The sequence below is a fragment of the Corvus moneduloides genome, chromosome 30, assembly GCF_009650955.1.
Source record: "Corvus moneduloides isolate bCorMon1 chromosome 30, bCorMon1.pri, whole genome shotgun sequence".
Taxonomy (NCBI): domain Eukaryota; kingdom Metazoa; phylum Chordata; class Aves; order Passeriformes; family Corvidae; genus Corvus; species Corvus moneduloides.
Window position 1 is genome coordinate 1501770 of NC_045505.1, and position 21569 is coordinate 1523338.

Genomic DNA, 21569 nt, shown 5'->3' on the forward strand with positions numbered 1-21569 from the left:
GGGGAAAATGGGGAAAAAGGAGGGGGAAAGGGGCAAAAAGGGGGGAAGGGGAAAGACGGGGCAGAACAGGACAAAATTGGGCATAAATGGGGGGAAGTGGGGAAAAACTGGGCAGGAATTGGGCAAAACTGAAAAAATGGGAAAGGGGAAGGGATGTGGCAAAGCTGAAAAACGTGGGGAAAAGGGAAATGGGAGAAAAAGAGGAAGGAATGGTGCAAAATGTGAGGAAATGGCAAAAAATGGGGAAAAGGGGCAAAACTGGGCAGAGATGGGGCAAGAGCTGGCAAAAAAGGATACATGGGACAGGAATGGGGTAAAACAGGGCAAGATCAGGCAAAAATTATTAAAGTGGGACAGGAATGGGATAAAATGACAAAACAGGGCAAAAATGGTCAAATGGGACAGGAATGGGGTAAGACAAGGCAAAATGGGGCAAAACGGCAAAAAGGGAAGATTCGGCGTAAATGGAGTAAAATGGAGCAAAAAGGGGCGGGAATGGGGGCAAATGGGGAGCATGAGAAACGGGCAAAATTGGGCAAAAATGAGTAAATGGGACATGAACGGGGCAAAATGGGGCAATAGGGGGCAAAATGGGGCAAAAAGGGGCAAAATGGAGCAAAACGGGGCAGGGGACAGGGTAAAACGGGGGTTCTCTGGTCGGGCGGGGGCTGCACCAGTGTGAAGATCTCCCGCCAGGTGCCGTCCCCCCCCACGACCCCCTCCCCGCAATCCCCCGGCCCCTCTGCCCCCCGCGAGTGGGGCCGCGCCCCCCTCCCCCCAGTGATGCTCCGGCCCGGGCGGGTGGGGGAGCCCCACGCGTGGGGGAATCCGAGGGGTCCTGCGGGGTCTCAGGATGTCCCTTGTGTTGGGGGAGGGCTGGGGGGGTGGCCTGGGCGCCCCTTACCCATATCGGGGCGGGGGGGGGGGGGGGGGAGGCCGGACGGAATTCCTGGAGCCGGTTGGACAGGACGAGCTCTCCCCCCTCGCCACCCCCCACCCCCAGGGGGACCCCCAGGAATGGGGAGGGTGGTGCCCACCAGCCCCCGGGGTGTGGGGGTCGCTGTGAGCTGGGGGGGGGGGTCAGTAGGGTGATGTGGGGCTGGCTATGGGGACCCGAAAATGTGTGCGGCTCATCCCGAACACCCCCCCGTACCCTACAGTTCTGGGACCGACCCCCATCCCTTCGTCTCCCACCCCACAGTTCTGGGTCAGACCCCTTTCCACCCACCCCGCACACCCCACAAGTTTTGGGGTTGATTCCCTTCCCCCTGCCCTGCACTCCCCGATTCTGGGTCAGACCCCCAAACCTCTGCCCCACTTCCTACGTGTTTTGGGGCTGATTCCTTTCCCTCACACCACACTCCCGAAGTTCTGGGGTCGATCCCCTTCCGTGTCCCCCCACCCCCAGTTGTGGGGCCGATCCCCGCAGGAACAAAGCCCTGGGCCGGCTCCAGCCGCACCTTCCCGGGAGCGGGGCCGTGGGGAGGTGCCGTGGGGCCGCTCCCGGCTATAAATCCCGGCCAGAATTCCCGCCCGGAATTCCATCCGTGCGTCCGTCCGTGCAGCTCTCGGGCTCTCGCCGTCGCGTCTCCGTCCCCATGAGCTTCTCCCGCCGCACCGTCTATTCCAGCTCCGTCCGCTCCGGCGGGATCGGGACCCTCGGGACCCCTGGGATCGCCCCCGGCCGCCGCTTCGCCCCTCTGGGCAGCGCCGCGAGCGTGTACGCGGGGGCGGGGGGCGCGGGGTCCCGCATCTCCGTCACCCGCACCCTGAGCAGCGCCGGGGGGGCCTTTGGGGCCGGTTATGGGGCCGGTTATGGGGCCGGCCTGGGGGGCAGCGCCTTCCTGGGGAGCTCCGGGGCCGTGGCCAACGAGAAGGAGGCGATGCAGGACCTCAACGACCGCCTGGCCGCGTACCTGGAGCAGGTGCGGAGCCTGGAGCGGGAGAACCGGCGCCTGGAGACCCAAATCCGGGAGTTTGTGGCCCAAAAGGGGCCCAGCACTCACGACTGGAGCCCCCAATGGGAGCTGATCGAGGAGCTGCGGGACAAGGTGGGGGCACGGGGGGGGCTGGGGTTAAACATTAACTGGGTGGGGGGAAAGGTGAGCTTTGCATCTGTGGGGGGACGCGGGGGGGGTCCGTATGTCCCCAGGGGGGTCTGTAAGTCCCTGGGGGGGTCCGTATGTCCCCGTGGGGGTCCGTATGTCCCGCGGGGGGGGGGTCCGTATGTCCCCGTGGGGGTCTGTAAGTCCCTGGGGGGGTCCGTAAGTCCCCAGGGGGGTCCGTATGTCCCCGGGGGCGTCTGTAAGTCCCTGGGGGGGGTCCGTATGTCCCCGTGGGGGTCTGTAAGTCCCTGGGGGGGTATGGGGGAGATCTATAAGTCCCTGTGGGTGGGGGCCGCGGGGGTTTTCCTCCCCACGGGGCTGGTTTTGCATGGGGCGAAGGAAGGTGACCGAGGCCACCGGGGTGGGGCAGTGTCGGAGGAGCCCCCCCTCCATTTTTACGCCGATTTTTGGGTACATTAGACCCCCCAGCCCTCCCAAAGTCCCTGCTGGAGCCTCCTCAAGGTGACCAGCACCCCTTCCCCCCCCCTCCCCGGCACCCAGGCCCCTCCGCCCCGCCCCCACCTCGGGTTATCGCCGCTTTTCCGGGGCGAGGCCCTGCGGCGAAGGGGGGTGAGGGGAGTCCTCTCGCCACGGGGACGGTGACGTGTCCCTGCGGCCCCGTGTGCGTCCCCGCGTCCGCGTGTCCGTGCGTTCCCCTCACCTGTCCCCCCCATACCCATGTGTCCACCCGTGTCCGTGTGTCTCTATGTCTGTGTGTCCGCCCATGTCCCCTCACGTCCATGTGTCCCTGTGTCCCTCCACATGTCCCCCATCCGTGCGCTGCCATGTCCATGTCCCCATGTCCATGTGTCCACCCATGTCCATGTGTCCACCCATGTCCATGTCCCCATGTCCGTGTGTCCATGTGTCCCTACATGTCCCCCATGTCCCCATGTCCATGTGTCCCCCTGTATCCATGTGCGTCCTCGTGTCCCCATCCCAGATCCTGGAGACCACGGTGGAGAACGCACGGACGGTGCTGCAGATCGACAACGCGCGGCTGGCAGCCGACGACTTCCGGGTCAAGTGAGGGCAGGATACTGGGAATACTGGGAATAATGGGGGTGGGAACAGGGATGGCATGGGAATGAGGATGGAGTGGGAATGGGGATGAAGATGGGGTGGGGATGAGGGTGAAGATGGGGGCGTGAATGAGGTGGGAATGGGGGTGGGAATGGGGATGAGGATAGGGTTGGAGATGACTTGGGGATGAGGGCGAGGACAAGGATGGAAATGGGAGTGGGAACCAGAGAGGGGATGGGAATGGGGGATAACTTTGGTGAGGGAGATGGGATGGAGACAAGCATGGAAACAGGAGTGGGAATGGGAATAGGGTGGAAATGGAGGGGGATGGGGATGGGGATGGGGATGGGGATGGGGATGGGGATGGGGATGGGGTGGGAGTAGGGGAAGAACAGGCGGGAATGGGGGTGAGGACGAGGATGGGATGGAGACGCTGTGAATGGGGATGGGTAGGACGGAGGTGGGCACAGGGATGGGAATGGGGTGGGGACAGAGATGCGGATGGGGCTGGAGATGGAACAGGATCATGCACAAGGACAAGGATGGAAACAGGACTGGGAATGGGGATGGGATGTGGACAAGGACAGGGATGGGCTGAGAATGAAAATCAGGATGAGGACAAGGTCAAAGATGGAAACAGGAGTGAGATGGGGATGGGAAGCTGGATGGGGACAGGAAAAAGGACAGAGATGGGGACAGCTGCAGGTGGGAATTGGGATGGGACAGGGATGGAAACATGGATGGAGACAGGGATGGGACAGGATTGGAGATGAGGATGAGGATGAGAGGAATAGGGACGGGAACGGGGCATGAAAATGGGAATGAGGACAAAGAGAAGGATGGGAATGAGGATGGGGACAGGGACAAAGATGAGATGAGTGGAGGTGGCAGAGGGGATGAGACAGGGACAAGAACATGGATGGAGACAGTGGTGGGATGAGGTCAGGTGGGGCTGGAGATGGAAATGAGGATGAGGGTGGGACAAGGAGATGGGATGGGATTGAAGATGGAGATGAGGAGGAGAATGAGGATGAGGACGGGGAGGGAAATGGAGATGGAAATGAGGATGAGGATGGGGATGGAGATGAGAATGAGGATGGAAATGAGACTGAGGATGAGAATGATGGGGATGGACAGGAATGGGGAAAGGGATGTGATGGGGATGGAAACGGAGATGAGGATGAGGATGATGGGACAGGGATGGGGAGAAGAATGTGTTGCGGATGGAAATGGGGCTGAGGATGACGCGGATTGAACAAGGATGAGGGAAAGGCTGTGCTGGGCTGGGATGGAAACGGGGCTGACAATGCGGGGAGAGAGGGACACGTCGGGGACAAGGGGAAAGCTGTGAACAGGCGTAAGGCTGGCCCCGCCCCGTGTCCCATCGGGGCCCTGGCCCCGCTCCTGCGGGTTCCCAGGTTCGAGGCGGAGCTGGCCATCCGGCTGTCGGTGGATGGCGACATCGCGGGGCTGCGCAAGGTCCTGGACGACACCAACATGACGCGGCTGCAGCTTGAGGGGGACATCGAGGCCCTGAACGAGGAGCTGATCCTGCTGCGCAAGGACCACAACCAGGTGGGTCCGGGGGGCTTGGGGGGCTCAGGGGGGCCGTGGGACCCCAAACTGACCCTCCCTGCCCGCAGGAAGTGCAGGACCTGCGAGCACAGGTCTCACAGTCGGCGCTGACGGTGGAGGTGGATGCACCGCAGTCGCAGGATTTAGGGAAGGTCCTGGGGGAGCTGCGGGCTCAGTACGACGCCCTGGCCCAGAAAAACCTGGAGGACCTGGAGAAGCAGTGGGGGCAGCAGGTGGGGAACCCAAAAAACCCAAATCCTGCTCAAAAACAGCCACCGAAATGGTCTTGGGGGAGCTGCTGTTGCAGGACAATGCCCTGGTCTTAAAACCCCTGGAGGACCTGGAGAAGCAGAGGGGGTGGGAGGTGGGGACCCCAAAAACCCCAAATCCCCCAAGGCCCCCCCAAACTCCCACCAATCCACACCCGGGGATCCCCAGTGGTGCTCCATAGGGGTGTCCCCAGTGGGGCATCAGCTGGGGGTCCCAAACAAGGGGGAAACCCCTTTTGGGAGGGGTCCCCAGGCTGGCCTGGGAGGTCCCCAAAAGAGCCCCGCAAAGGGGTGGGGGGGAGGGGGCCGGACCCAGGGATGTCCCGGGCTGAGACTGGGGACGTTTTCGGGGGGACTCCTGGGGTGAACTGCTCCAGGAGGCTCCTGGTCCAACCTTGGGGACACTTTTGGGGTGGCCTCTGTCCCATCCAGGACCTCAACCCCACACTGGGACCTTCTCCAAGGGGGTCCAAGTTTGGAGCCCTCCTGGGGGACCCCCATGATGTGGTACCCCCATGCCTGAGTTTGGCTCCTCTTGGGATGGTCTCACCCCCCACACCCCATCCAGGACTTGGGGTGTCTGTGGTGGGTGGGACTGAGACCACTGCCCCCAGACCCCAAGGGTGTCCCCAGGCCCCCCCAGACCCCTCCTTTCCCTCCCAGATCACGGAGACCACCCTGGAGGTGACGCAGAGCACAAAGGACCTGGACACGGCACGAGGCACTGTCGGGGCCCTGCGTCGCTCACTGCAGACGCTCGAGATCGACCTCGAGGCCCTGCGCAACCAGGTACCCCAAAAACCCCACTACTCCCCCAAAAAACCCCAACCCCCCCCAAATCCCTCAGTCCACAGCCCCACACCCCCAACTTCTCCCCCAAAACTCCCTAATCCCCCCCGATCCCCCCAAAACACAGGTTTGGGGGCTGCATTGACCAAAGCTCAGGGTGACACCCCAGTTTTTGTGATGAACAAAACCCCTAATTCCGTCCAGAATGCAGGTCTGGGGGCAGCACTGGCTGAGCCTGATGTGGCCCCCCCATTTTCATGGTGCGGATCCTCCAAACCCCCCATTTATGGGGTACTGACTCCCCCAAAACCCCCTACTTCCCCCCAAACATCCCAGGACATGGATTTAGAGGCTGCCATGGTCGAGGCTGAAGCTCGGACCGAAGTGAACCCCCCCAAAACCCCCTAAATCCCCCCCACACACACACTCCTGATCCCTCCAGAACGCGGGTTTCAAGGTGGCGCTGGCCGAGGCTGAAGCTTGGGATGAACACCCTCAACTCCAACTTTCGGGGTGCTGACTCCCCCAAACCCCCCTAATCCTCCCAATCCTGCCCAGAACGCGGGTCTGGAGGCGGCGCTGGCCGAGGCCGAGGCCCGGGCCGGGGCTCACCTGGCGCAGGTGCAGCTCCAGGTGAGCGCGGCCGAGGCGGAGCTGCGGGACCTGCGGGCGCAGCTGCAGCGGCAGAACGAGCAGCACCGGGAGCTGCTCGGCCTCAAGGACCGGCTCGAGGCCGAGATCGCGACATATCGGCAGCTGCTGGAGGGGGGCGATGGCTTCAGGTGAGCAGAAGGGACGGGGGAGGGGATCAGGTGCGGGGGGCTCAGGTGAGGGGGAAGGGAATTCAGGAAGGGGCCCACGTTCAGGTGAGAGGGGGAAGTTCAAGTGAGTGAGGAAGTTTGGGGGGGAGTTCAGGTCGGGGGGGAGTTTGGGGGGTTCAGATAAGGGGGGAGTTCAGGTAGGGGAGGGTTCAGGGGGGAGTTTGGTGGAGAGGGAAGGAATTCAAGGATGGGGTTTAGAAATTCAGGGGAGGGGGGATTTGGGGGTGTAGTTCAGATATGGGGGGGTTCAGGTGAGGGGGGAAGAAGTCAGGTACAGGGGGTGGAAGTTCAAATCGGGGGGAGTTCAGGTGCAGGGGAGAATGTGGGGGGGTGTTCAGGTACAGGGGTTCAGGTGAGGGGGGAGTTCAGGTTGGGGGGAAGGTGAGTGGAGAGAGTTCAGGTGAGGAAGTTTGGGGGGTGAGTTCAGGTACGGGGCCAGAGGGGGAGAATTCAGAGGGGGAAGTTCAGGTGTGGGGGGAATTCAGGTACAGGGGGTTCAGGTGAGGTGGAAGTTGAGGTGAGGGGGAGATGGAGACGGAGAAAGGGGGATGTGGGCTGGGAAGGGGATGGGAAGGGATAATCCCAGGAATGGAGTGTCCAGGTGCCGTCCCTGGCACGGGGTGGGGACACCCGGGGGGGTTTGAGCCCCCTGTGATGAGGTGTCCAAAGTTTTGGGGACAGCCAGGGGACAGCAGTGACATACGGGGGTGGGGGTGATCCCGGGAGCTCAGATGTCCCAGCTGTGTCCTTCAGGATGGTCTGGGGATGGGGACAATGGTGACATCAGAGGGGATGAACCCCGGGTGTCCAAGTGTCCAGGTCCCACCAGTTACAATATTTTGGGAACAGCCAGGGGACAGCGGTGACACCCAGAGGGGACAACCTCCAGGGTGTTGGGACACCCCAGCCCATCCCCCCGGGCATTCCATCTCCATCACCTCTTGGGTGACACTAAGGGGGGAACACTACCAGCATGGGGCAGGGACCCCCGGGGTGACCCCACCCCTAACCCAACCTCCCCGCAGCCTGAGGGATGCCCTGGACAAGGAGACCACGGCCACCCCGGCGGGGACAGGGACCACCCAGCGTGTGGTCACCGAGACCAGGGAGGTGAAGGTCCGCACATACTGAGGGGGTCATGGGGCATACCCGGCCTCCGAAACCCGGGGGGGCCCCCTGAGCCCCTCCAGATCCAAATAAAGTGCTGATTCCCCACGAACGGGAGATGGGATGTGCTGGTGTGTCCTTCAAGGGGGGAAACGGGGGTGAGGGCACGGAGGTGAGACCGGGGGCAAACTGAGACACGGGGTGTAGGGGGATGTTAGGGGAGGGATGGATTCCTGTCCTCCCTCCTTGTCACCATCCCTGTCCCCGACACCGACCCCCGGTCACCCACGCCCCCCCCCCGGGACACCCCTTTCGCCCTCCGCCCATGTCGGGGTCCCTGGGGGCATGGACCCCCCCAGAACCAGGTGGGAGGCCCCCGGGCCGGCCCCGGGGTTAGCCCCGAGCTCAGCCCCGAGCTCCGGGCACCGTCCCCCCGGACACTTCCTGAGCCGCTCCCGGGAGGACACGGGGGTCTCGGGAGCGCGGGTCCCACTGCGGTACCCGGGGGTCCCGGTGCGGTGCTCGGAGGTCGCGGGGATCCTCGTGCCCGGGGGTCCCGGTGCCCGGTGTTCCTCGGGGGTCGGTGCCCGGGGGTCCCTGGGTGTCAGCAGACGGGGGTGCTGGTGCCCAGAGGGTCGCGTGCCCGGCGGTGCCGGAATCGGGGTCTCGGGGGGCTGCCAGGGGTGTCGGTGGTGCCCGGGGGTGTCGGTGTATGGCGGGGCCGTGTCCGGGGCTCCTGGTGTCGGGGGTCCCAGTGATCGGGAATCCCGGGGGGTGTCAGTGCCCAGGGATCCCAGCGTCGTGGGGTTCGGGGAGTGACGGTGTTGGGGCGTCTCAGTGTCCGGGGTGTCACTGCCCGGAGGTGTCGCTGCCCGGGAGCTCCGGACATCCGGGGGTGTCGGGGCTCGGGGGTCCGTGGTGCCTTGGGTGCCGGAGGTGTCACTGCCGGGGGGTGCCGGTGGGCGGTGCCGGTGGGGGGTGCCGGTGGGGGGGTGTCGGTGGGCGGTGTCGGTGGGGGGTGCCGGTGGGGGGTTCCCGGTGGGGGGTGCCGGTGGGGGGGGTGTCGGTGGGGGGTGCCGGTGGGCGGTGCCGGTGGGCGGTGCCGGTGGGCGGTGCCGGTGGGGGGTGTCGGTGTGGGGTGCCGGTGGGGGGGTGCCGGTGGGCGGTGCCGGTGGGCGGTGTCGGTGGGGGGTGCCGGTGGGGGGGTGTCGGTGGGGGGTGCCGGTGGGCGGTGTCGGTGGGGGGGTGCCGGTGGGGGGCTCCCGTCGCGGGGTTCCCGTCGCGGTCCCGAAGGTCCCTCCCCCCCTGCCCTCCCCCCGAGCTCGGCGCGGGCGGCGCCAACAGCCCCGGACCCACCCGGACCCACCCGGGCCCAGGCCCCGCCCCCGCCCAGGCCCCGCCCCGCGCTCGGCCCCGCCCCCTGACGGGGCGCGACGCTCGTGGTCACGTGACGCCGCCATCCGGGTCCTTTGCCTTCTCTGCCTCGTCCCAACATGGCGGCCCCAGGTGAGCGCTGCGCCGCGGGCCCGGGCCCCGCGGGCCCGCGCGGAGCTCTGCGGGCAATGATGGCGGCACTGATGGCGGCCCCGGGGCTGCTCCGGGCACTGCCGCTCCCGGGGATGGGGCTGGGGGGGGAGGCGGTGGCGGGAAAACCGGGGGGAGCGGCGGGAAAGCCGTCCCCCCCCCTCCTCCGCCGCCGCGTCCCCTCAGGGCGGGCGCGCGCACTTCCCCCCCCCCCCCCCCCCCCCCCCCCCCCCCTTCCGCGGCTTCCCATTGGCGGGGGTGCGCGCGAGGCCCGTGATTGACGTGCGCGCGCCGGTGCCCCCCCAACACCCCCCGCCTCCCATTGGCGGGGGCGCGCGCGCCCGGGTGGTGATTGACGTGCGTGCGCCCAGCCGGTGATTGACGTGCGCGCGCCGGGCGCGGCTCGGCGCGGGAGGGGGGGAGGGGGCAGCGCGCCCACGTGGCCGTGAACGGGGGGGGGTCGGAGGGGTCCCGGTACCGGGGGTTTGGGGGGGAGGTGGGATCAGCCCTCCCCACACACACACACACACACACATCTCCCCGCAGGAGCTGCACCGGGACCCCCTTCCCGGGCCCGCGGTGCCCTTGAGGCTCCTTGGGGACAGTAACGGGGGAGGCGGGGCAGGATATCACCCCCCCCCCCCCAGCCCCTCCGGGGTGGTGGGACACACCAGCCTTCCCCCAGTTCCCGATCCCACAGCATCTCCCGGGATCCTCGGCTCTCCTTGGAGCAGGAGGGGGGGTCCCGGTACCGGGTTGAGCACGAGGGGGCTGGAAGGTGCCCCCCACCCCCTCCCCCCCAAGGCTCGGTGTTTCCCACCTGGATCCACTCCTGTCCCAGCTTTCCCTGGGCCTCCAGTGCTTCCCGCGTTCCCAGGGGTGTCCCAGGCTGGTTTCCTGGGGGAGGTCGGGTCACCCCGGGGCAGCTCTGAGGGTGTTGGGGCTCCCGGATCCCAGGCTGGGATTCCCATGGGACTCCCGGAACGGCTCCGCTCTTCCCTGAAATCCATGGTGGGGAGGGATTGGGGAAGGCTGGAGCCATCCCAGGGGTCTCACACGTCACCACACCCCCCCAGCTCCCACGAGAAAGCACCAGTGGTGCTGGATTTCCATGGAATAACTCATTTCCAGGCCATTCTGTGAGCAATCCCAGCATCCCACCTCCATCCTTTTTATCCTCATTGAAGCTCTTCGGTTGATTAATTAATTAATTATTCCACTTTCTGGTCAGAGATATATGACGGGAAGCTCTGGCCATCCAAAAATTCATGATTTCTCCTTAAAAAAGAGAAGGAAATGTTTTTCCAAGCCTTTCTCCGTCATGTCCTTAAATCCCACCAGTTTTCCTTCCCATGGGAGCACAATTGATCCCTTCAAAACCTGCGGGGGGGGGGGGTGGGGGTAGAGAATCCACCATCCCTTGGGGGCTCCAAGACCCCCCCCAGCTCCACTTGGAGGGATTTTTCCTGGAAAATGCGGTGGTTTTGCCGGGAAAGATCCCAGATCCAGCGGCAGAGCCGCATGAGGGCAGCAGTTCCTCCCGGAAGGAGGGAAGACTGGGGGAACTGTGGATCAAAACCCGCCTTCCAGGAAATATCCCGACTTTCCAGGAGGGTCACAGTATGTGCCTGGGGATGTCCCCACAGGTGTGGGATGGGGATGGTTTTCCCGGTGGTAATAGGGAATAAAGGGGGCTGGGGGGTGGCTCGGTGGCTCCTGTCCCCTCGTGTGTCCCTTCCCAGTGGCTCCTGTCCCATCCTGGTGTCTCATGTCCCAGCCTGGAGCCCCGTGGCCTCTCCCAGCCCAGTGTCTCCTGTCCCTATCCCAGTTCCTCATGTCCAGCTCCTCATATCCCATCCCAGTGTCCTGTCCCAGTGGCTCCTGTCCCATCCCAGTGCCCCATGTCCCATCTTGTGTCCCATCCTGTCACCTCCTGTCCCCTCGTGGCTCTTCCTGTCCCACCTCCTGTCCCATCCCAGTTCCTCATGTCCTGTCCTGGTGCCCCATGCCCCTTCCTGGTTCCTTCTGTCCCATCCTGGTGGCTCCTGTCCCACCCTGATGCCCTCATGGCCCATCCCAGCACCTCGTGTCCTCTCTCAGTGTCGTGTCCCATCCTTTGTACCCTCCCAGTGCCTTCTGTCCCATCTCAGTACTCTGTGTTCCATCTTGTGTCCCATCCTGTCCCCTTGTGCCCCATCCTGGTGCCTCATGTCCCATCCCAGTGACTGGTGTCACATCTTGGTGGCTCCTGTCCCCTCTCGGCTCCTTGTGTCCCATCCTGACACCTCCTGTCTCCTCTTGACTCCTCCTGTCTCACCTCCTGTCCCATCCCAGTGGCTGCTGTCCCATCCTGGTGCTCTGTGCTCCATCTCAGTGTCCTGTGTCCCAGCCCAGCACTTCCTGTCTCATCCTGGTGCCTCATGTCCTATCTTGTGTCTCCTCCTGGCACCTTCTGTCCCATCCCAGTGGTTCCTGTCCCATTCCAGTGTCACTTTGTGCCCCATCCCAAGGTCTCCTGTCCCATCCTGGTGCTCCATGTCCTCCTGTTCCCTCCTGGCTCCACCTGTCCTGTCTCATGTCCTTTCCCAGTGGCTCCTGTTCCATCCCAGCTCCTCCCATTCCATCCCATCCCAGTGTCCCATGTCCCACCTCGTGTCCCATCCTGTCACCCTGTACTCCATTCCAAGGCCTCGTGTCCCATCCTGGTGCCTCCTGTCCCCTCTTGGCATCCCGTGTCCCATTCTAATGTCCCATCACAGCACCTCCTGTCCCTTCCCAGTGTCCCATGTCCCGGTGCCTTGTTCCCAGTCCCGATACCTCATGTCCCCTCTCAGCTCCTCGTGTCCACTCCCAGTGTCGGCTCCTGGTGGTTCTTGTTCCATCTCAGTGTCCCATCCCAGCTCCTCATGTCCCATCCTGGTGTCCCCAGTCCCACCCCAGTGTCCTGTGTCCCATGTCCTGGTGCCTCATGTTCCATGTCAGCTCCTCGTGTTCCATCCCAGTGTCCCATGTCCCATCCCCGTGCCCCGTGTCCCATCCTGGTGTCCCCAGTCCCATTCCAGTGTCCTGTGTCCCACCCCGATGTCCCCAGTCCCCTCGGTGCCCCCACCCTGCTCCTGTCCCTGCTCTCAGCCCACCTATTCCCACTCTTTTCCCACCCATTCCTGCTCTCATTCTCACCTGCCCCAGCTCTCATTCCTGCCCATCCCCGCTCCCACTCCCACCATTCCCACTCTGATCCCATTCTCATTCCCTCTTATTCCCTCTCTTTCCTGCCCATTGCCACTCTCATTTCCTCTCATTCCTACCCGTTCCCTCTCTTATCCCTGTCCATTCCCTGTCTAATTCTCTCCCATCCCTGCTCCATCCCTGCTCCTGTCCCACTCTGATCCGTGTCTCCGCTTGCTCCGGCAGCGGCAGCGAAGAAGAAGCCAAAGAAGGGGAAGACGCTGACGCTCACGGATTTCCTTGCGGAGGACGGGGGGGGCGGGGGGGGCCCCACCTACATCCCCAAACCCGTGAGCTGGGCTGATGAGACCGATGACCTGGAAGGTGAGCACAGCGTTCCTGGCCCCTGGAATGGCATCCCTGGAGTTGGGACAGCATTCCCAGCTCTGAAATTAGCATTTCCAGCCCCCAGAACACCATTTCCAGCTCTGGGATTGGTATTCCCAGTCCTTGGAGCAGCATTCCCAGAGCTGGAACAGCATTCTCAATCCCTGCGCACCATTCTGAGCTCTGAGATTGGCATTCCCAGCTCCCAGGCTGGCATTCCTGCTTCAGGATCAACATTCCCATCCCCCAGAGGGGTATTCCTGGATCATGGAAGGCATTCCCAGCTCCCAGACTGTCATTCCTGGCTCTGGGTCAGCATTCCCAGCTCCTGGAACATAATTCCTGCCTTCCAGATTGGCATTCCCAGCTCCAGGATTGGCATTCCTAGCTGCCAGTGGCACCCACAACTGGAAAAATCCACTGGTTATTCCTTTTTTGGGGAATAATGAAGCTGGGAGAGCCATGCGAGTTCTCCTTAGGGATGAGACTCGATGACCGGCGAGGTGGGGGAGCAGGAATGGGGTAATGAGGGTTTGGGGAGCGGGTTCACCAGAGCTTCCCACTGAGCCAGGCTGGAATCCAAGCGGGAATGAATCCTGGAAAGCCGTCCCATGGGATTGCCTATCCCTGCCTCAGCAGCTCTGGATGCCTTCAGGGCACCTTTTCCATGGATTTTCCAATGCTGCCGGCAGTTGCCATTGCTCTGCTTGACTCCAGTTCCCTCCGGTTGCCTCTGGTTGCTTTTGGCTGCCTTCGTCTGGGCGGTTTTGGGATGATTTGCTGGCTCCAGCTCTGGACGGCCCCGTTGGCTCTGTCCAGGGGCTCTGTGCCAACATCCCGGATTTCTCCGCAGTCTCCACCACGTGGCACAGCAATGACGACGACGTTTACCGGGCGCCTCCGATCGACCGCTCCATCCTTCCCACGGCCCCGCGCGCCGCCCGCGAGCCCAACATTGACAGAAGCCGCCTTCCCAAATCCCCCCCGTACACGGCATTCCTGGGAAACCTGCCCTACGATGTCACGGAAGAGTCCATCAAGGATTTCTTCCGAGGGCTCAATGTGAGTGACATTCCAGAGGGCAGGAATGCTGCGGGAACCCAGGATGCAGCTCCCTCTCTCTGTGGGGTGCCCATATCCGTTGCCATGGGGCGTTCTCCTGGGATGTGGGTGTCTGTAGGTTGATCCTGAAAGAGTCCCTTGGTTGCCCAGCCATGGATCAGCCATTCCCGCTGCTCCAGTGGGATCAAGGACCCTCCAAGGGCGGGTTTCCCTGTGGAATCAGGTGGAGGTTAGACTGGGGGGTGGCAGGGCAGCGGCTCGCTTCCAGATGGGAAAAAACCAGGATCAGGAAGCTCATGGATGTGGCGGTTTGACCCTGGTTAGGCGCCAGGCACCACGAAAATCGAGTCACTTACCACATGGATCACATAAAGGTGTTGAAAACCACAGGGAAGTCAGTCAAACTGGGGAAAACCAAGTTTATCCCCATTTGAACCAGTCCTACTCTTGCTTCTCCAGCTCTGCACCTGACCTTGGCCTTCCTCATTCCTTTTCCCTCTTCCTTGGCATTTTCCATCCTTTAAGTATGATTCCGTGGATGCATCATGGATTCTCCTTTGGTCCAAGCTAGATCCTTTCAAAGGGGTTTCCCATCAGGAAATCCATCCCAGGAAAATCCAAGGGATGCTCTGGGGACCCCATGACTCCCTGGGATGTCATTTAAGAATGTTGGTGGCTCCTGATAATTTCCAGGAATGAGCCAGGAGCTCCCACACTTTGGGAGCCGAAATCCAGGGAAAGGAGGTTGTGGGCTACCCTGTGTCCATGTGGGACTCGTGCTGGTCACATTCAGGGCTGGTTTTCCACTGGGATGAGCTCCGAGATGGCTCCTGCTTCCCTGAGCCTGGGTTGGAGCCTGCAGAGCACACCCAGCCCTTCCCATCATTCCCAGTGCAGCTGCCGGAGCTGGAATTCTCTTCCCAGTCCCTGAATCCAAAGATTGCTGTGTCTGGGGTGGGACCCCCCTCTTCCTTCCTCATCCCTGATCCCCTCAAGCCCTGGATATCCATGAGTTGCTCCATCCCAGATCCCACCACCCTTCCGCATTCCCCTTTGGAAGCCAAGATCCCAATGGGAGCTTCCCTGCCTTCCCTCCCTTCCCAGATCAGCGCCGTGCGGCTCCCACGGGAACCCACCAATCCCGAGAGGTTGAAAGGTTTCGGATATGCGGAATTCGAGGATATCGATTCCCTGTTCCAGGCCCTGAGCCTCAACGAAGAGGTGAGTCCAATCCCAGCTTCCAGGAGCACATCCCAGGGCCTAAAGGGGCTCCAAGGACCTGGAGAAGGACTTGGACGCTGGAGTGATGGGAAAAGGGCAAATGGCTTCCAGCTGGAAGAGGGGAGGGTCAGGTGGGATGTGGGGAGGGAATTCCCAGCCCAGCACTCACTTCCCGTTGTTGTTCCCAGTCTTTAGGAAACAGAAGGATACGAGTGGATGTGGCGGATCAAGCTCAGGATAAAGGTGGGTGTGCAGCTGCGGGCACGGATTTGGCAGGGTAGGGATTCAGGGAGAGTGGCCAAGGGCCCAGCACTGACCCTGCTCTTTTCCCTTTTATCCATTTTCCCTTTTTATCCCTTTTCTCCTTTTATCCCTTTTCTCCTTTTATCCCTTTTCCTTCTCCCCTTCCTCTCCCCTTCCCCTTTCTTTGTCTCTTTCCCTTTCCTTTTCTCTTTTCATCTCTTTCCCTCTCTTTCTTTTCCCTTCCTTTTCCCTGTGCCTTTCCTTTCCCCTCTCCCTTTCCCTTTGCTTTTCCTTTTCCCTTTCCTTCTCTGTTTCCTTCCTTTCCTTTGAATTTCCTTTCCCTCTCCCTGTCCCTGTCTGTGTCCCTGGCTCCCAGCAGACCGGGATGATCGCTGCTTCGGCAGAGACCGGGATCGCTTCCGGGACTCGGAGCGGTTCGAGAGCGACTGGCGCGCGCGTCCGGCCGCTCCCGACGCCTTCGATGACTTCCCCCCGCGCCGGAGTGATGATGGATTTGGGGACAGTGAGTGAAGGGAATGGGCCCAGCATTCCAGGTGCTCCCTCCCTCCCCGGTGCCCCTGGGAACCAGCGTTGTCCCGAGATCCGGGGACACCTGATACTGCTCTGTCTGGGACGAGGGGCTACCTGAGCTCATTCCCACCCTGAGCTCGTTCATTCCCATCTGGTCCTCGTTCATTCCCAGAACTTATTCCCACCTGGAGCTAATGTATTCCCAGACCTCATTCCCACCCTGAGCTTGTTCATTCCCCACTTGGAGCTCATTCGTTCTCAGAACTCATTCCTACCCTTAGCTCATTCATTGCCAAAACTCTTCATTCCCAGTTTGTAGGGATAAATGGGGCCTCCCCCTCTCCCACCTGGAGCAGCACCAGGATTTTCCTCCTTCTTTGTGGAATCTGTGCCTATCCCAATAAAACCTCATTCCACTTCCAGGATATCGTGATCGCTATGACGACCGGTATCGGGACGGGCCGCGGCGGGACATGGATCGCGGCTTTGGGAGCCGGGATCGCTATGATGACCGCAGCAGGGATTACGACCGAGGTGGGAATTCCCAGGGGATTTCAGGGGCAGAGCGAGTGGAGCGAGGACCCCCCCACCCCCCCTCCCCCATGGCCAGCGAGTAACTGGGAATCCCCCAAATTCCCACCCTCTTGTCACTGGGAATCTGGGCTGCATTAGGCCCGGTCACTCTCAGCCGGATCCATCTCCTTCCCCAGGCTATGATTCCCGAATAGGCAGTGGCCGGAGAGCCTTTGGAAGCGGCTACCGCCGGGACGACGACTACCGCGGCTACGAGGATCGCTATGACCGGCGGGATGACCGGATGGATCGGTGGAATTCCCGGGACGATTACGGCCGGGATGATTTCCGCCGCGAGGACAGAGGTGGGGTGGGACCGGAGCTGTTCCTTTGGGAAGGGTTGGATGGAATGGGAATGACTTCTTGGGAAAGGTGGGATGGGGTGGAAGGGTTTCTTGAGAAAGGCGGGATGGGATGGGAATGATCCCCATGGAAAGGTGGAAGGACAGGGAATGGTCCCTCGGGAAAGGTGGGCTGGGGAAGGGGATGATCCCTTGGGAATGGCGGCATGGGACAGGGATTATCCTGTCGCTCCCAGCACCATTCCAGGTGGGATCAGTGCCCACTGGGATCTCCTGGCTCCTTTCCAGGTCCCACCCAGAGACCGAAGCTCAACCTGAAGCCCCGGAGCGCTCCCAAGGAAGAGGAAACTTCCGGAGCTCCTGCTGCCCAATCCAGCCGGGCCGCTTCCATCTTCGGGGGGGCCAAGCCCGTGGATACGGCAGCTCGGGAGCGGGAGGTGGAGGAGCGTCTCCAGAAGGAGCAGGAAAAGCTCCAGCGGCAGCTGGAGGATGACAAGAGGATCGACAGACGGCCCCGGGAAAGGTGGGAATGGTGCTTTGGGAAAGAGGGAGTGGGATGGGGGTGATCCCTTGGGAAAGGTGGGAAGGGCTAGGAATGGTCTCTTGGGAAAGATGGGATGGGTAAGGAATGTTTGCTTGGTAGTGGTGGGGTGGGCAGAGAATGATGCCACCCAAAAGGTGAGAGGAAGGTTCCCCTCTTGGGAAAGGGGGTATGGGCTGGGAATGATCCCATGGCGAAGGTGGGGATGGGCAGGGATTGATCCCCGTGGAGAGGTGGGATGGCATGGGAATTAGGAAATTTGGGGCTGATCCCCACAGAGATATGGGAGGGACAGGGAATGGTCCCCATGGAAAAGTGGGATGGGTGGGCATGGTGCCTTGGGAGTGGCTCGGATGGGGAGGGAGCTCAAACCGTGTGAAAGGTGGAATTGGGAGGGAACAATCCCTTGGGAACGGTGTGATCAGCAGCGGCTGTTCCATTGGGAAAAGTGGGCTGGGGTGGTGCTCACCCTGGGGGAAAGGTGGGATGGGGCAGCCCTTTCCCAGCCCCTGATCCTATTTGCACCCTATCCCAGGCATCCAAGCTGGCGGAGTGAGGAGAACCAGGAGCGATCCCGGACAGGCAGCGAATCCTCGCAGAGCGGCCCTGCGGGACCCCCGGGAACGTCAGCGGGCTCGGGCCCCACTGGCCGGAGTGAGTCGGGGTCTGGGGCGGCCGGAACATCCCAGCCCGGGGTGTCCGGCAGCTCCCACACGGATCCGTGTCCCCCAGCCACGCGGAGGAGGGAGAGCGAGAAATCCCTGGAAAATGAGCCCCTAGGAAAGGAGGAGGAGCCGCCCTCACCCCCCCCCAAATCCCGGGAGGAGAAGCCAAAGGTGATGCCGGCGCCGCCTCCCAAGGAGAACGCCTGGATGAAGCGGAGCAGCCAGAACCCCCCCGGCAATTCCCAGAGCTCCGACTCGGAGCAGCCCTCCCCAACCAGGTGGGTGTTCCAGGAAGGAGCGGCCTGGGGGGCTTTTCCAGCCCAAAGCATTCCATGGGTCCCTGGCTTGCCCTGGTGGAGCCACTGGCTCTTCCTGACATTCCCAGGGATGATCCTTTAGCGCATCCCAACATTTCTGCCACCCACACCGACCTTTCTAAGGCCCATCCCAACATTCCTGTATCCCAGAGATGTTCCTGTGCCCTGTCCCAGTATTCCTGCAGCACGTCCCAGTGTTCCTGTGGCCCATTCCATGGAGTCACTGGCACATCCCAACACTCCTGCAGCCCAGGGATGTTCCTGTGGCACATCCCGGTATTCCCGTGCCCCATCCTGGTGTTCTCTGGCACATCCCAACACTCCTGCAGCCCAGGGATGTTCCTGTGGCGCATCCCGGTATTCCTGTGCCCCATCCTGGTGTTCTCTGGCACATCCCAACACTCCTGCAGCCCATGGAGGCTCTTCTGCCCATGCCAACCTTCCTGTGCCCCCCCCACCGTTCCCACGTATGTTCCTGTGCTCCATCCCAGAGTTCTTGTGCCCAATCCCAACTTTCCTGGGGCTCAGGGATGTTCCTGTGCCCCATCCTGACATTCCCAGGCCCAGGGATATTCCAGTGTCCCATCCTGATATTCCCAGGAATTCCCTGTGCCCTATCCCACCATTCCTGGGAATGGGGCCATTCCTGGGACCCTCCTGATGCCCCTCCCCACTTTTCTCTCTTCCCAGTGGGGGCCCCCCTGGCTCCTCCCAACCTGGAGATGATGGGAGGACCCCCCAGAGGAGAGGTGAGAATGGGAGGGGGATTGGGAGGGCTCAGGGAAGGTTTTGGGGATTCAGGGGGGTCTTGGGAGCACTTTGGGGGGCTCGGAGGGTGTTTGGGAGAACTCAGGGAGTTTGGGGGGGGCTCGGGGGTGTTGGTATCAGGGGATCTGGGGGGATGGTGGAATTTGGGGGGGATTAAAGGGCGTCTGGGGGGATTGGGGGGCTTCCAGGGATGTCAAGGCCTCGCTGGGGGGCTCAGGGGATTTTGGGGGCTCTCTGTGACCCCCCTGCCCTTTCCCAACAGAGGAACCGAAGCCGGAGGGGGGTCGGGAGAGCAGCTCCAAGGGCCGGAGCTGCAGCCGTGGCCCCCCGGGAATGGGGGACCCCGAGAGGTGAGACCCCCCCAGAGACCCCCCTCAGGAACCGGGAAAACCCCCCGGGGAACCGGGAATTTCCCTGGGAATTGACCTGTGACCTCCACCCCGCAGGAGGGACCCCCGGAAGGAGCACGAGCCAAAGAAACTGGAGGAGACCCCCCCCTCCGTAAGGATCCCGGGGCACCCAGATCGGGGGGAGGGACCCCCTCCAGTCCCGGCCTTGGGGGATTTCGGGGGATTTTCACCATAACTGACCCCCCATGCCCTCAGTTCAGCACAGGGGGCTGGCACCCCTCTTTGGGAGGAGTGAACCCCCAGGGCACTTTAACCCTTCAAATCCCGTTTTTTGGGTATTTTGAGGATTTCCTGCTTAACTGCTCCCCTCCCCCTGCCCACCCCCACAGTTCAGCCACGAGCAGTCTGAGACCCCTTTTGGGGAGGGCTGTGACCCCCCTTTTTGGGGTGCATGACCCCCTGGGGATGTTCATCCCTTCACATCTTGTTTTTTGGGGGGCTTGGGGAATTTTTTTCAATCATGACCCCCCTGGCTCTCCCAGCTCAACCACCCCAACCACTCCAGATGTCTCTGACCCCTTTTGGGGGACTGTGACCACCTGGTTTTGGGATGTGTGAGCCCCTGGGGATCTTTATCCCCCTCAAATCCCATTTTTGGGCATTTTTCCTGGTTTTCCCTGCAGTTCAGCCACGCCAGCAAATACGCCGCGCTCTCCATGGATGGGGAGGATGAAGGTGATGATGAAGAAGGAGCTGAGTAAAAGCTTCCTCCCCCTCCTCCTCCTCCTCAGCCGCCATGGGAACCTCTGGAGATTCCCAAAAATCCCAACCTTGATCCAGGCGAGACAGAAATAAAACCTAAAACTCATCAATTCCCGCAGCTACAGCTTCTTAAATCCTGAAAACCCCACCCTGAACGCACGGGAACCACCCCAAAATCAGCATGGGGGGCGGGAGGGGTAACTCCAAGAGTTTTCTCAAAGGAAAGCAGCCCCCCCATGTTTTCCATGGAATAAGGGGTGAGGAAGAGCTGGCCTTCCTCCCACCCCCCTCCTCACTGGATCCCCTCCAAAGCAGGGATGAGGAGGCATCCACCCCCCACCAAATCCTCCAGGGTCTGGGATCCCCCTCTGCCCCCCATTTTCCTCCCCTCTGGAATGTCGATTTCCCCCTGGACACCTTCATCATCCTCCTGCTCACAGGTGTCCCCCCAGTTCCCGCACACAATATTTGGGATGCAAACTCCACCCTTCACATGGGAAAACCTGGATTTCCACCCTGGAACCTAAAGATATTCCAAGATTTTGGGATTCGGGGTGGGCTGTACAAATATGTATAAAGAACCTTCCCAGAGGTTTTGGGAGGTCTTGGAGGAATTTTGGGCTCCCTGGGGGCGGGGAGGGGGGGTGGTTTGGGGCTGTTCGTTTTCTCCAATAAAATGAGCTTGAAAAGATCCAGTAAGGCCCCAAATCCTTCTGCCCTCCTTCCCCCCCCCAAAGGGGAACGGGGCAGTTCCCAAAGCCCCCTGGGCGGAATTTCCTGTCCCATCATCGGCCTTCCTCTCTCTGGACTTCCTTCTTCCTTCCTTCTTGCTTCCTTTTCTTTCCTCATTCCATCCTTCCTCCTCTGTCCTTTTCCTTCTGCTTCCTCTTCCTCATCCTTCTTTCCTTCTTCCTGCTTTTCCTCCTTCATCCTCCTCCTTCCCTCCATCCTCTCTTCCTCCTCCTCCTCCCCGCCTCCCTTCTACTTCCTTATTTCTTCATCCTCTCTCCATCATTCCATCTCCTGCTTCCCCTTCACCTTCCTCCTTCCACCTCATTCTTCTTCCTCCTTCTCCTTCCTCCTTCCCTCTGTCCTTCCTCCCATTCTTCCTTCTCCTTCCTCTTTCACTTTCCTCCTCCCCCCATTCCTTCATCCTTCCTTCTCTTCCATCTTCCTCCTCATCCCTCATTCTTCCTCCTCTCCCTCCTCCTTTTTCATTGTTCTTCCTTCACCTTCGTCCTGATCCTTCCTTCTTTGCTTCCTTCCATCCTTCCTCCTCCCCTCCCCCCCCCCGCTAATTAACTGTAATTAACTGGGGGCGCAGGCACAGCACTGAGCCCCGGGATGGCCCTCCCGGCCCTTCCTCATCCCTCGGCTCTTTCCCGGCTCTTCCCAACCGCTGGAATGCTGGAACCCCCCTCCCCCACCGCTGGAATGCGGCCCCCCCCGCGGCGGCTCCGGCCCCA

The 21569-nt window shown here is 61.7% G+C and overlaps 2 protein-coding genes across 3 annotated transcripts; both read left to right on the top strand.

Moving 5' to 3' along the window:
* The first annotated feature begins 1311 nt into the window (after window positions 1-1311).
* KRT18 (keratin 18) lies at window positions 1312-7806 on the top strand. The gene is made up of 7 exons (XM_032094139.1): window positions 1312-2051; window positions 3049-3131; window positions 4547-4703; window positions 4772-4936; window positions 5636-5761; window positions 6320-6543; window positions 7608-7806. The coding sequence occupies exons 1-7, from the start codon at window positions 1599-1601 to the stop codon at window positions 7711-7713; spliced, it is 1314 nt and encodes a 437-aa protein (XP_031950030.1). The 5' UTR covers window positions 1312-1598; the 3' UTR covers window positions 7714-7806.
* A 1296-nt stretch (window positions 7807-9102) lies between these two features.
* Window positions 9103-20213, top strand: EIF4B (eukaryotic translation initiation factor 4B). 2 transcript variants are annotated; one of them, XM_032094096.1, is made up of 15 exons: window positions 9103-9195; window positions 12628-12765; window positions 13622-13830; window positions 14935-15051; window positions 15240-15294; window positions 15674-15817; window positions 16249-16359; window positions 16536-16703; window positions 16989-17223; window positions 17777-17895; window positions 17974-18184; window positions 18914-18972; window positions 19254-19341; window positions 19438-19492; window positions 19731-19811. In XM_032094096.1, the coding sequence occupies exons 1-15, from the start codon at window positions 9183-9185 to the stop codon at window positions 19794-19796; spliced, it is 1788 nt and encodes a 595-aa protein (XP_031949987.1). In that variant the 5' UTR covers window positions 9103-9182; the 3' UTR covers window positions 19797-19811. The 2 variants fall into 2 exon arrangements, with proteins under 2 accessions (XP_031949987.1, XP_031949986.1); XM_032094095.1 differs by lacking the exon at window positions 19731-19811 and adding an exon at window positions 20025-20213 and having other exon boundaries at window positions 9104-9195.
* Window positions 20214-21569: the final 1356 nt, after the last annotated feature.

Coding starts and splice junctions, on each gene's coding strand:
- KRT18 (XM_032094139.1), top strand. CDS start 1,599: ATGAGCTTCTCCCGCCGCACCGTCTATTCCAGCTCCGTCCGCTCCGGC. Junction 4,704..4,771: donor TGCGCAAGGACCACAACCAG/GTGGGTCCGGGG, acceptor CCCTGCCCGCAG/GAAGTGCAGGACCTGCGAGC. Junction 6,544..7,607: donor GAGGGGGGCGATGGCTTCAG/GTGAGCAGAAGG, acceptor ACCTCCCCGCAG/CCTGAGGGATGCCCTGGACA.
- EIF4B (XM_032094095.1), top strand. Junction 16,704..16,988: donor TTTCCGCCGCGAGGACAGAG/GTGGGGTGGGAC, acceptor GCTCCTTTCCAG/GTCCCACCCAGAGACCGAAG. Junction 19,493..20,024: donor TGGAGGAGACCCCCCCCTCC/GTAAGGATCCCG, acceptor TTTTCCCTGCAG/TTCAGCCACGCCAGCAAATA.